General features: G+C 34.5%; 1 protein-coding gene across 4 annotated transcripts in view; it reads right to left on the bottom strand.

The window, feature by feature from the left end:
- Window positions 1–13,290, bottom strand: part of TMEM87A (transmembrane protein 87A) — a 35,664-nt gene that overhangs the window by 10,255 nt on the left and 12,119 nt on the right. For 2 of the 4 annotated variants that reach the window (XM_033109710.1, XM_033109708.1), the window contains exons 7-12: window positions 10,637–10,754; window positions 6,684–6,745; window positions 5,695–5,878; window positions 4,664–4,763; window positions 2,311–2,404; window positions 1,275–1,346 (exon numbers count right to left, since the gene is read on the bottom strand). In XM_033109710.1, the coding sequence (XP_032965601.1) occupies window positions 1,275–1,346; window positions 2,311–2,404; window positions 4,664–4,763; window positions 5,695–5,878; window positions 6,684–6,745; window positions 10,637–10,754 (630 nt within the window). Of the gene's footprint in view, window positions 1–618; window positions 688–1,274; window positions 1,347–2,310; window positions 2,405–4,663; window positions 4,764–5,694; window positions 5,879–6,683; window positions 6,746–10,636; window positions 10,755–13,290 lie in introns of all 4 variants that reach the window. The other 2 variants (XM_033109711.1, XM_033109709.1) reach the window with 1 other exon arrangement.

The raw sequence follows: 13,290 nt of genomic DNA, 5'->3' as shown, positions 1-13,290 counted from the left end.
ATAGAAACTTGTTTGTTATCTGCTAGATGACTTTGCCTATAAATGAATCAATATTTATTTCAAAGAGTGCAAGTTTTCAGACAATTCCAAGCTTTTGAATGATAGTACAAAACATTTACCCTGCGAGGGTTAAAATATGCTAAACCTACGTAGAATTTTAAGAGTCAAACAATCTTACGTCGTTCCAGAAACCACATCTTAAGAATCAAAATCTTTGCATCATTTTCAAAGCATTTAATAATTCCTAGAGGTTGACAGAAAGAGCAGGAGCAGAGCAGCTAGTGAGTCTAACACTAAATGGGGTGCACAAAAAAAGGTCCAAAATCGAGGTAAAAATGCTCATTAAAAAATTTTAAAAATTAAAAACAAATTAAAAACACTGGAGCGTTTATCTTTTTGCTCAGTTCACAGTCACTAAGTTCTGATGCAATTTTTAAAATTAAAAACAAAAAGAACTGCTTACCTGAGCCCTTAGGTTGTTAGACTGAAAATACCCTATTCCCCAGGCTAAGGAGTAATCAATAAAACTGGTAAAAACCCTTTGCAGAAAGACCAATGGAAACCCATCTCCAAGGGGAGAAAATGGACCGCCATCAAACAAGCCAATGAGAAGGATATCCACCAGCACAGGGCAGTGTCTAGGAAAGCCAAGGGGATAAAGGCCAAGGAAGCAAGATCAGTCTGGGCCTGCAGATAAAGAAAAAGAGGTGATGAAAAAGAGATGTCTAGAGAGGCACAGAAAAGAAACCAGCACATGATTTTGCATTTATATAATCTGAAATGATTTTGCATTTGAAGTGAAAGAAAATAAAAAGGAGTTACACTCAGCACCTACATCATTCTTCCCTTCTGACAAACCATCATGTCGAATATACAGCTGTAAGCATTTCATACAAACTGTCAATTACAATCTCAATACAATGACACATGCTGCTAATCACTACAGAGTTTCTAGTGTGCTAAAATCCACGTTAAGAAGTGACCACACCAAAAAAGTTATGGCGGTATAAGCCTGCATCCCATGCTATAATTTTGATATTGGCTACAAATTCAAAAATACCCTACTCATTTTAAAATTACTGCATCATTAACATACTAACAATAATTGATTTTCAGAATTACAATGTAATTTTACAAAGAGCTCACCTTGAAATAAGATGTAAGGCAAGCAACTGTCCACAAAACTATGCTGCTTATTTTCACAAGTTTATATATATAAAAGATTCTATTTATATTATCATTACCCAATCATCAGAACACTATTGAAAGGATATCCATAAAATAATACAGGCATCAATTGCTGACAGGGCCAGGTTTACTACCAAAGCCAAGGGATAAACAAAATACTACAGCAGAAGAAAACGAATTGACAGAGGGTTAAAGTTACTAAAAGTCTAAGGAAATTATAGACACAGGATAGTGTGATTTGAATACCTAATTTGCATCCATAAAGTAGTCTACGTAAGAGGAAATTTATTGCAAAACTTACTAAACCCAGTTTAATTCAGAGGAAAGTTGAGCTGATACCATTTACCATCTTGACTCTAACAGGTTATTGCAGAGTGATTTTTAAATAAGAAAATAAATAAGAGAATGACCTAAGGAGGCCAAGTTTTTCACATTAATCCAGCTCTGACATAAATTTCTTTATCACTTTTATTTCATTGTTTTGGGTTCCTTCCCCCAAAAGAGCATAATTATGCAATTCTCAAGAATTATGTGAAATTTAATTAATTGCATTTTAAGAAAGCCTTTGAAAATCAAGTGCTGTTTAAGCAAATAGCACTGTCACTTTAAAACAAAAATTAGATTAACCAGCAAATGTGTGATTACAATGTTTACCACTTATATAAGAATGGAGCACACTGCCCAGGAGGAGGAACTAAATAAGTATCAATTTGGTGACAGGTGGGAAAGCATTCATTCTGGGTCACAAATTAATTTATAAAGCTCTAAAAGATTAAAAAGAAAAATGAGGGGGCAGCGGTTAGCTCCGTTGGTTAGAGCGAAGTGCTCTTAACAATAAGGTTGCCAGTTCAATCCCCACATGGGCCACTGTGAGCTGCGCCCTCCACAACTAGATTGAAACAACTACTTGACTTGGAGCTGATGTGTCCTGGAAAAACACTTAAAATAAATAAAACTTTAAAAAAAAGAAAAAGAAAAATGAATTATATATACATTTTGAAAATCAGAGCCCAAAAGTGACATAGAGCAAATAATGAAGTAGTTCACAGACATTTCCAATTCACCTTCTCAAAAACACTATGTCTGAACTGACTACAAATACTCAGATTAAACAGTACTGACCCCAGTAACTCTGAGGACCCCTTCCATGCCAGAGAACAAAAGATAAAGGGCTCCTGCTACCACAACCTTATGAAGAGTGACTCCAAGGCGAGGCCTAAAGAGGAAGCAAAAAGATAGTTGAGTACAAATACAACAAACCCCAAGACAAGTTCATGTTGATTAATACAGGCCAACCACTTAACAGAGATAAGCCAGACATACTTGGTGAATTCACCTGAGAGAAAAAAACTCAGACGAACATATGGTCTTAAAACAAGATACTGAATACTAGAACTCTAGATCAGATCCCTGGTTACTGGATTTAAAAAAAATGTATTACAGAGATTTCTGAAACATATTCAATAGTATAATGAACCCCTATATACCCAACATCCAGTCCTAACAGCCATCAACCTATGGCCAATCCTGCCCCATGCACACCCCATCCACTTGCCATCCTCCCATGTTATCTTGAAGCAAATCCTAAACATCGTTATCTTTTATTTGTACATGTTTCAGTATGTTTTTAAACAGTAAGAACTTTTTAAAAAACACAATCACAGTATCATTATCAAATCTAAAACTTAATAACAATTTATTAATATAATCCAATACCCTGTTGAAGGTCATCAGATAAACAGTACATTACTAAGCTCAAAATCCAACAATATGTGAAAAATCTTTTGAGCAGCTTCCATTTGAAGTAGGAAAAGTCTTAGATCCTGAGGTATTCAAAATCTGCATTTTAACAATATCCCCAGGAGAATCATTAGTGCACTATAGTTTGAGAACCAGTACCTTAAATCCTGTCGACCTAAGACTTTAGCAATAATTTTTCTTATATTTTTTTTATTAAATACTAGAAAAGCCCCATATGGGCTGAGATTTTTCTCCGCACTGGTATATTTTAGAAACCTAGAATACTTCTCGGCATATAGGAGGCATTTGTTAAATGAATACATTCTAAAAATGTAAGCCCCTATTCCCCTAGTCCCATTTAAAGCAAAACTCATTTATATGAATAAATTTTAAAAGTAAAAATCTCCCATATCTTTAATCCCACTTAAAACAACACTTCTTGAAATAACTGTCTATACCTGGCTAGCTCCAATTCCTGTTCTTTTCTTCCTTGAACTCACTCCAGTCAAGTTCACTCCAAGTCCTAAGACTTCACCAAAACCATTCTTGTTAAGATCACTAACATCCTACATATAGTCAAATCCAGTGGTCAATCCTCAATATCCTTTGGCACAATTAATCAATTTGAAGAGTCTTCAAATTTCCTCCCATGGCACTGGTCACTCCTCAGTTTCCTCTACTCTAATTCTACTTCATCTCACTGACTTCTAGGTAATAGAAAATATTCAAGGGCTCAGTCCTTTGACCTCTTCTCTATATACATTCACTCCCTTGGTGATCACATCCAGTCTCACGGCATTAAATAACATCTACATCCTAATGACTCTGAAATTTGTATCTCTGCCCTAACCCTTACTTCCCTCATTTGGATATCTAACGGAACTCCTAACCTTGCCCCTACTGCAAACTGATCCCACCTAAGGTCTTCCTGAACTCAGTAAATATCCATTGCCTCCATCCATTTGCTCACAACAAAATAGTTGGCATCATCCTTGATTCCTCTTCTCTCACATCACACATCTGATCCATCAGCAAAGTCCATTGGCTCTACCCTCAAAATATATACAGAATCTAAACATATCTTAACACCTCTTTCCCTCGATGTCCACACAGTTCCCTCACCAACTTGAGATCTTTGCCACTAAGACCTCTGTCACTAAGTGTCTTCCTTGACCACCCTATTTATAATTGCAAGCTCCACCTTCTGCCTGGCAGTCTCTATACCCTCTGCGCACTTTATCTGCCTGAGTACTTGTCACTGACGTATTAGATATTTACTCACTTATTTGTGTCTGTGCCCCTCCAAGTGTAAACTCCAAGTCTTTTGTTTATTTGCTGTATCCCCAGGGCCTAGAACAATGCCTAGTATATAGAAGGAACTCAATAAACCTTTTTTGAATAAAAAAATTATTTTGAGACTGTTATAGCAAGAACGCTCTTCCCATAGAAACTCTGATTTGCAAAATATTTTGGAAGAGTAAAGTCACTATAAATTTACTCTCAAAGTTTGGTATTTCGATGACATTCACTACATTGCAGGTTTTCCTACCTACAGATGCTCCTCGAATTCTCAGCTCCGAAATGAAACACTAACATTTCTCCAATTTTTACAAATCTATAAAATTTCAGAACTATTTCTTATATCAACTCTTTCTGAACTATTACCCTGGGAATCTGCAATACTGTTTCAATATAATCAGCATTATAATTTGCTTTCTAGCTAGTTAATACTTACTTGACTATGCCATACCCCAGACTGACTATGATGACCAGGGTTCGAGCCAGTGAGCGTTTAACTGCCGAAAGCAGCTCTGCAAGGATCAAGGCGCCTTGGACTATGAGAAATAAGAAAGGGGAAAAAGGTGCTGTAATCCAGGTTTGAGAAAAGGTACAATTGTCGAACAAGAATGTAGATCTCTAATACTCTTCAGAGTAAGCACTGATATTAATCCTACTAAAAAAGAATACTCCTTCAATTTTTACCAGTATACAAGCTGGTATGATTTATCCAGGTGAATAGATCAATTTACCTTCCCTTCCCACCCTCCACTTCCAGTTTATAGCATCTACGGAATAGTCTCCCCATTTTTAAAAACTGAAATATAGCTATACATAGAAAAAGACAAAACACACACATTTTCAATTCATTTTCACATCTACTACTTTCAAGCCTTTTCAAAGACCAGGGAAAGAGACCTAATTAGTATATCTTGCAACAATAATTATCAATAATTAAATGGTCTGATTAGAGAGAACTGAAGCTATTGCAAAAAACTTCAATACAAAATAATTTCTGTCATTATTTGTTCACCTCACTACACCATAAGCACCCTTCTATCTTATTGGTATTACTGTATTTCACCAATTCTTAGATGCGCCGCCCTCCACCCCCCACCAAATTTAATATCTTTGAAACAAAATGTGTTACAAGCAATGGCAATAGTTTCCTTCACAGACGTATATAATCATGCTTTCTTCAAAATCAACGGCAATTAAGATTCAATGATGGTATAATCTTTCCCAAAATGGCCATTCCTGTTTTAACTTTCGTGAATATATTTCAGTAAAACGACTCTTAAATCACTGAACCAGTAAGTTGTAAGATTAAAAACAAAAGTCACAATCATAGTGTTCCTGCTTAAGTTATTCTAATAATTAAATAATTGAAAAGTTAAACCTACGTAATGACTGCTAACCTTAGGAAAATTGTCACACATCTCATCTGCCAATTACTTACAAACTGCCATACATTTTTTGGTTACATACCAGATTCTCCTTTGTATCGGATATTCTGAAATTCTGCATAGAAGACAGCTTTCTCAAGCATTCCCAGGAAGATGACAGCACCGATCCAAAACTGAATTCTTAGGAGGTCTCTCCAATAGCAAGCAGACCATGCCAGCCACAGAACACCAAACAGGACATACACAATACACATCACCATGAAAAACTGTCATGGAAGTTGATAAGAAATTAAAAGGAGGATTAAGGCCGAGAGTCAATTTAGAATCAATATATACTCTTCACAAGCTCTAAAAAATATACACCTCATACCTCCTATTTAAAAATAATTATTTTATTACTTTGGGATTCAATACTAACATGAAAATACTGTCTCCTCTTGAGCAGATGGGGACTACCTAAGTAAAGGCTTCTCCTCTAGAGTGACTGCTCATCTGTATTAAATGAGCTTTTTCAGCTCACAATGTAAAATTACATAAAAGCAGGGAACACTGAAGAGGAAAACAGGCATGTCAGGGTTAGGATATATCTGAAGGCAATGAAACACAACAAAGTGGGAAAACTATAAAAGGGAAATAAAGAAAAAAATCATGAACAAAAAATATCTCAAAATACATTAAGGATATTCCTATAGATACATACACACTGAAAAGCATGAGGCTTCATCATTTAGTTACTTTAAGTGGGATCAGAAACTTTAGGGTTGTAAGATGTACCCTGCTTTGGATTGTAGAAAGAACATGAGATGTGAAACAATCTTTGAGAAACTCTGCAATTCTAAAATTCCACAAGTCATCAACCTCTTCATTTTACAGATGAGAAAATGAGGTATGAAGAGGTTCACTGACACTCCCAAGGTCACATTCTAGTACAAAGTAAATACAGAAGTACAAGCAATATTTTCCAAACTGTTTAGGAACAATTCTTCACAAAAGAATATTGCCATGAAACACGGATAATCTTTCAAGCTAAACTCATTTAATATTGAGGTTAAAGAATATAAGTTTACTTACAATCATCAATGGATATTCTTCAAGTGTGAGGTATTCATAGGGACCCTTCACTTCAACAGTCACTGCCAAAAACACAGTCCTCAGAATTAATGTAAAGGATGCAGAAATTATTATAAACAAAAACGTCTGGTATTTGTTTGATAAAATTAATGAAAATTCCAGTGGGTCATTTACTTTTTTAACCATTTCAATCCTGGGGAATATTACATTTGTAGAGCACTTTAAAATTCATGAAGTGTTGTCATGGCTCATGCCGTGTCCGCATAGGTCTCCATGCCTCTGCTCCAGTCAGTATCTTAAGTGGAAAAGCCCTCTGTTCACATTAAAGACTAGACTGGATACATTTCCTCCACAAAGCCTTCTGTGAGCTGCCAAACTGGAACTTCCCCATCTCCTCTAAATTCCAAACACACTTCATATATCTTTTTCTTACAACACATCACTAATATGCTTTGAAAAGTATAGGACTTCATTCCTTCATTCCAATGCTCTCTGCGTCTTCTCTCTTTCCTTATCTACCTTTTCCTATTGCTTTATTATTTTACCTACTTCAATTTTATGTGACATTGTTACATTAATGTATCATTTTTAGAAGGTGCTTAATAATAACAAAGCGTTTAATGAAGCAGAACAAGTGACAGTAATAAGAATCTGAAAGACAGATTTGCTTTAGGGAAGCAAACCTATGACTATTTTTAAATTGTTATGGATAAAACTATTTAGATAAATTTTACATATGATTAATAAATAAAAACTGATTTACCTGAAAAGTGATTTCTAGCTCCAGAGACAGATTAATAACTGACTAGTAAACAAAAATTTCCCACTAATGTTTATCAGGCAAAAAGGACATGCCATTATTAAAAGTTAAATTGGGTCTAATACTTTTAGGAACAAAAGAACACCACATAATAGCAATCATAAAAATTTCATAGCAGAACTGGTTATTAAATCTATACCTTCTTAATTTAATAAGTAAATAAAATAATTACTGAGTATTTCCCACATTCTTTGCTTACTCTATGCCAGAGGTCAGCAAAATACAGCACATGGACCAAATCTGGCCACCTACTTTTTGTAAATAAAGTTTTATTAGAAAACATCCACATCCATTTATTTACATATTTTCTAAGGCTGCATTCCACAATGGCAGAGTTGAGTAGTTGTAGGAGAGAGAACATTTACTATCTGACCCTGTAAGAAAAAGTTAGCTAATCCCTGCTCTACGCTGAAATATAACTGAGCACTTACTGTGTGACACACACTATGGAAACATAGGAGATGGTAAGATGTGTAAGATGTTTTCTGCTATCCTAGTAGATTACCATCTAGAGGGAATAGGCAGTTGAAAAGCAACACAGAGAAATGTCCTTGAGTCAGAACCAGAAGAATGAGTGTGTTTTTTCCAGGACAAAATAAAAAGCCATCCAGGAAGAAGAAATAACAAGACAGGTGTGAAAATGCATGATATATTTAAAGAATACAGTCTCAGATTACATGTACATCGTAGCATTTTCACACAAGGCAGCAAGGTAAACTGGGACAAGTTGTAGTTTTATAAGCCTTCCTGCAGACTGTGGATATTTTATAGGCAATAGGGAGAATTCAAAGGTTTTAATGTAGGGGAAAAAAATGGTAAAACTGTTTTAGAGAGAAAATTCTAGGATTTACACATAGTGCCATTTAGTCTATGCCTTAAAGTATCTTCTTCTTAGCTCCAAACAACAGGTAGATAAAACAAAAAGGACATAAGCTAAAAAATAAGGTAAATATCTCCAAATACAAAACTGAGCATAACTCAGAACCATGCATGATACTGAATCCATGGTCATGTGGACTCTGGGCTCAAAAGCAGGCTATGGTAGTTGAGAGTACAGTTCCTGAGAAATCAATGAAACTAATAGGATTCTAAGAAAAAGAGGGACCAGAACCAGATTGTGATGCATGAAGAGGCTGAAGTGGAATGAAGCAGGGCTTCTCCTCCATCCTTTATAAAGAAAGAAGGTTGGAAATTAACACTGGCAACTATTCCTTGAGGCTATTACTCATTAGAAAGCTGTGGGCCTAGAGATAAAGGAGGAGACACATAAGTCTTAGGTCCAGAAACTGTGCCAGGCCACCTGCTGGTTTGCCTAGATCTGCAATATCCCATAGTACTACAGAGCATAAGACTCATTCTGGATTGGGAATTAAACATTCAACACAAGAATTCACAAAAAACCAAAGTTTAAAATTAAGTCAAATGAAAGAAATAAAGTTAAAGTAGAAATTAATGAAATAGACGACACAGAAATAGTTGGGAAAATTATGAAAACCAAAAGCTGGTTCACTGGGATGAAAATATAGTAAAATAAAATTATAGAAAGATTTAAAAAGTTAAACAGAGAAAGCACAAAGCAATATTAAAAATAAAAAAGGCCACCAGATACAGATTTTTTGTAAAGAAATACCATTAATAACATTAATGCCAATAAATCTGAAATCTTAAATGAACAATTTCTCAAAACAAGAAACGTGATTCAAGAAAAAATAGAAAAACGAAAAATAAAATAACTTACTACTATTAAAAGAAAATTAATCAATTGTTTAAAATCTACATGGAGAAAAAGAAGTCAGGCAGAAACACTACCATGAGTTCTACCAAACATTTAAATAATTGAAAATCCTAGCCTTAATAAAAACTGTTCCACAGAATATAAAAACAGGTAACAGTTTCCAATTCATTGGAGAAACTAGCATAACCTGGATGCCAAAACCCACAAAAGACAGTATGAAGAAAAAAATTATAGGCCAATCTTACTTTGAATATAGACAAAAAATTCTAAACAGAATTCTAGAAAATAGAATCCAACTATGTATTTGTGTGTGTGTGTGTGTGTGTGTGTGTGTGAGAGAGAGAGAGAGAGAGAGAGAATCAAGACCAAATAATGACATCTCAGAAATTCAAGAATGGTTTAACATTAGAAAACCAGTTAATATAATGCATTACATTAACATTAAAACATATTAATTGATTAAATGATCATTTTTTAATCAATACAATCAATGCATTTGATCAAATAGCATCCATTCTTAATACTAAAAAAAGAAAAATACACTTAGTAAAACAGGAATAGACAGGAACATCCTTAACCAAATAAAAAATATTTTGAAAAACTTATAGTAAGCATCATGATTCACAGCGAAATGTGTCAATAATGCCACTAAAATCAGGAGCAAAGTAAGTATAGCCACTATTGCTTCTATTCAATACTCTACTTGAGAAAGCAGAGGAGGAAAAGGGAACTGAAGAGAAGGAAGAAACAAAACAAAAATTACAAGAAATAAGGCCAGTTAGTAAGCTACTGCACCATTCTAGGTAAGAGATGATGACTCCATGAACTGGTCAGCAAGAGTCGAAAGGACACCAAGAAAAATTGAGACAGTTGCCATAGGACACCAAGAAAAATTGAGACAGTTGCCATACAACATTGTATTAGTTTCAGATGTAAAACACAGTAACAGTATAATTTCGTATGTCAACTGTAATTCAAAAATAAATTTCAAAAGAAAAAATAGTGAGACATTAAAAAATTACCAAAGTTGATTACTTTTAAAATTTTTCAGGTTTTGACTTGGTAACCAAGTTCTGACAAGTCTAGTTTAGAATACTGAGAACATGACACTAATTAAAAATTTAAAAAGCAGGAGGATCAAATGAAGGAAAATGAAATCTAGAATCTATCAAATATAAAAGGAAAGCACATATGAAGTACCTAAGACTGATACATATCGAGTACAGAAAACCGTTAATTTCTCTCCCTCAATTTCTCTACTTCACAAGGTTCTTAGTTAATTATTCCCTTCCTTAAAGCAATTACACATGACCCACCATGCATGACACAACTAGATAATACAACATGCATGACACAACTAGATAATACAAGTGGTAAAAAGAAATGAAATGTACTTACTAGTGAAAAGATTACTTAGTGAATTTTCTTTTGATGATTCCTTTGAGGATGAAATGCCAATATGTACAATAAAAATGTATGGGGCATCTTGCCAAGTTTTCAATGGATCATGCATTGTCTGGAGAGAAAAAAAGCATTAAATCTTCAGGTTTCAAGAACAAAAGTTAATACAGTATGAAAATTCTGTTTCAGAATGTACCCAGAAATAGGGTTAAGTCCTTCACTTTCATTCATTAAATAGTAGGCACAGCAAACAAACAGGCCTGTTGTATATACAAAAAAGTAGGTTAGATTATAAATTACTAAAAGGTAGGACATCTTATATCTTGTTATACACAAAACTCAAGTTTAACTTACACATTTTTCTACAAGGAAAACATCAACTAAAATCACTAAACGAATCTGTTTAACTAGGCCATGCTAGGATACTAGGCTATATTTTACATAGATATCCCAAACAAACATTATTTAAATCACCTAAAAAAAAAATAACATTCATGATGACACCAGTCAATTATAAATACCACTTCCTGAATCTAATTCCCTTTGCTCAATGCCCTTTCTAAGACTATCAGAATTTGTTGACAAGGTCTCACATTTAATCTTGGCTGGTGTATGTGGCAAGGAAGAGTCACAACTGTCCTGAAAAGTCAAGGAAGTGGAGTTAACAGTCTCCATAGTATTTATAGAACTGGTTACTTGGGAAGAATCTGTTCCGAGGCCATTTCATGTGCATACCCCTAGCAAAAAGCCTTCAAAGGATTTGTTGCCATACATGCTAGATGGACCATGTAACTTCACAAACACAAGACTAAGACACGAAGATAAAGGAGATGAACAAAGAAAACGATTGGCTTCTTCCTCGTGTGTGAAAGGAGGTATTGTACGTAGACTTGAAATTTATCACCTTCTGGTCTTAAAAAAAACTTCTAACCATAAAAGTCTACGTTAAGCTTCATTGATCCTTGAAACTTAACATAGGTAATAGATTTTGCACCTTTATGCATTTTCCTGTGGAGGCACAGCTTTTCTCAAATGTGCAAATTATCCTACAACCCAAGAAAAGGCTAAACAAAGAGCTCAAAACTTAATAGTCCATGACATGAACCGAAAGTATCAAACAGAGCAGATTAAATGATTCTTCAGCTATACATTTACTAAGTTATCTTAGTAACTTAAGAACGTAAATGTCATGTAGAATCACACATTTATCTCTGTCTGATGGTCTCTGAAAAACTCAGAAGCAGTTTGTATAAAAACTTTAGAGCTTCAAAGTTATAGGTACATCACATCCTACTGACCCATAATTAACTGAATCTCTCCTGAACTTACTTTTTCATTAACCAATAAAGCTTTGGTGGAATAAGCTGCTCTGCTATTAATTTCATGTATCTTAAAACTACTCTTACAAATTTCAAAAGAGATGATTAATTCTCCTATTCCAAGAACTGACAGTTTATATTTAGCTTTGGAATTATAGATATTTGGACCCTGTAAAAGTAACATTCATATACCAGACACTCTGCTAAGTATGTAACATTTATTATATTCTTTAATCCTCACAATAACCCTAGCAGATATGTACTATTATTAGCTCCTTCAATAGGTGTCTTCAGTAGGTGAATGGATAAACAAACTGTGGTATATCCAGACAATGGAATATTACTCAGCACTAAAAAAAAATGAGTTATCAAGCCACGAGAAGGCATGGAGAAACCTTAAATCCATATCACTAAGTGAAAACAAATCTGAAAAGACTATATATATTATGATTCCAATAATATGACATTCTGGAAAATGCAAAACTATGGAGACAGTAAAAAGATAGCGATGGCCAGGGGCTTGAGGGAAGGGAGGGATGAACAGGCAGAGCACAGAGGATTTTCAGGGCAGTGAAACCATTCTGTATGACATGGTAACGGTGTATATCTGTCGTTACACATATGTTAAAACCCAAACAATATACAACACAAAGAACTAACCCTAATGTAAACCATGGACTTCAGCTGATAATGACGTGTCAATATTGGTTCATCGATTGTAACAAGTGTACCACACTGGTGCAAAATGGTGATGGTGGGGGAGTCAGTGTGCATTTGTGAAGGGGTATGTGGGAACTTTGCGTTTTGCTTAATTTTGTTGTGAACCTAAAACTGCTCTAAAAAATCTACTAACTTAAAAACAACATAACGGTAAATATATTTCATTATCGCTTAAATCAAACTAGAAAACTGAGTTAATCAAAATACTATATCTTTTCTTAGGAGAAGGGACAAGAAGAGGCCCTTTTTTCTAAAAAAGTTCTATCAGAGTTTTTATAAAAAGGGGTAGAGATACTAAACTTGTGAGTATTCTTTAAATAGGATTATGAAGTATTCCTCTAGGCTCAATTTTTAGGAAGAATAATCAAAGGACAGATAATTCTTTGACTTCTTTTGACTATAATCTGACTAAATATTTCTAAATATTACTTGCGATATTCAACAAGGTCATCTTTCAGCCACCTTTAATCACTAGGAACAGGACTCAAGCCTTGAGTAGAACTGAAAAGCATGCCATGCGAGAAGACCACCGAACAAAGCACAACTACAAACAGCCAATACGCATATAAAAGAATGTTCAGCTTCAACAATAACTTTTTAAAAACACAATTT

Source organism: Rhinolophus ferrumequinum, chromosome 6 (genome assembly GCF_004115265.2).
Source record: "Rhinolophus ferrumequinum isolate MPI-CBG mRhiFer1 chromosome 6, mRhiFer1_v1.p, whole genome shotgun sequence".
Taxonomy (NCBI): Eukaryota; Metazoa; Chordata; class Mammalia; order Chiroptera; family Rhinolophidae; genus Rhinolophus; species Rhinolophus ferrumequinum.
This window is presented reverse-complemented; position numbering and strand designations above follow the sequence as displayed.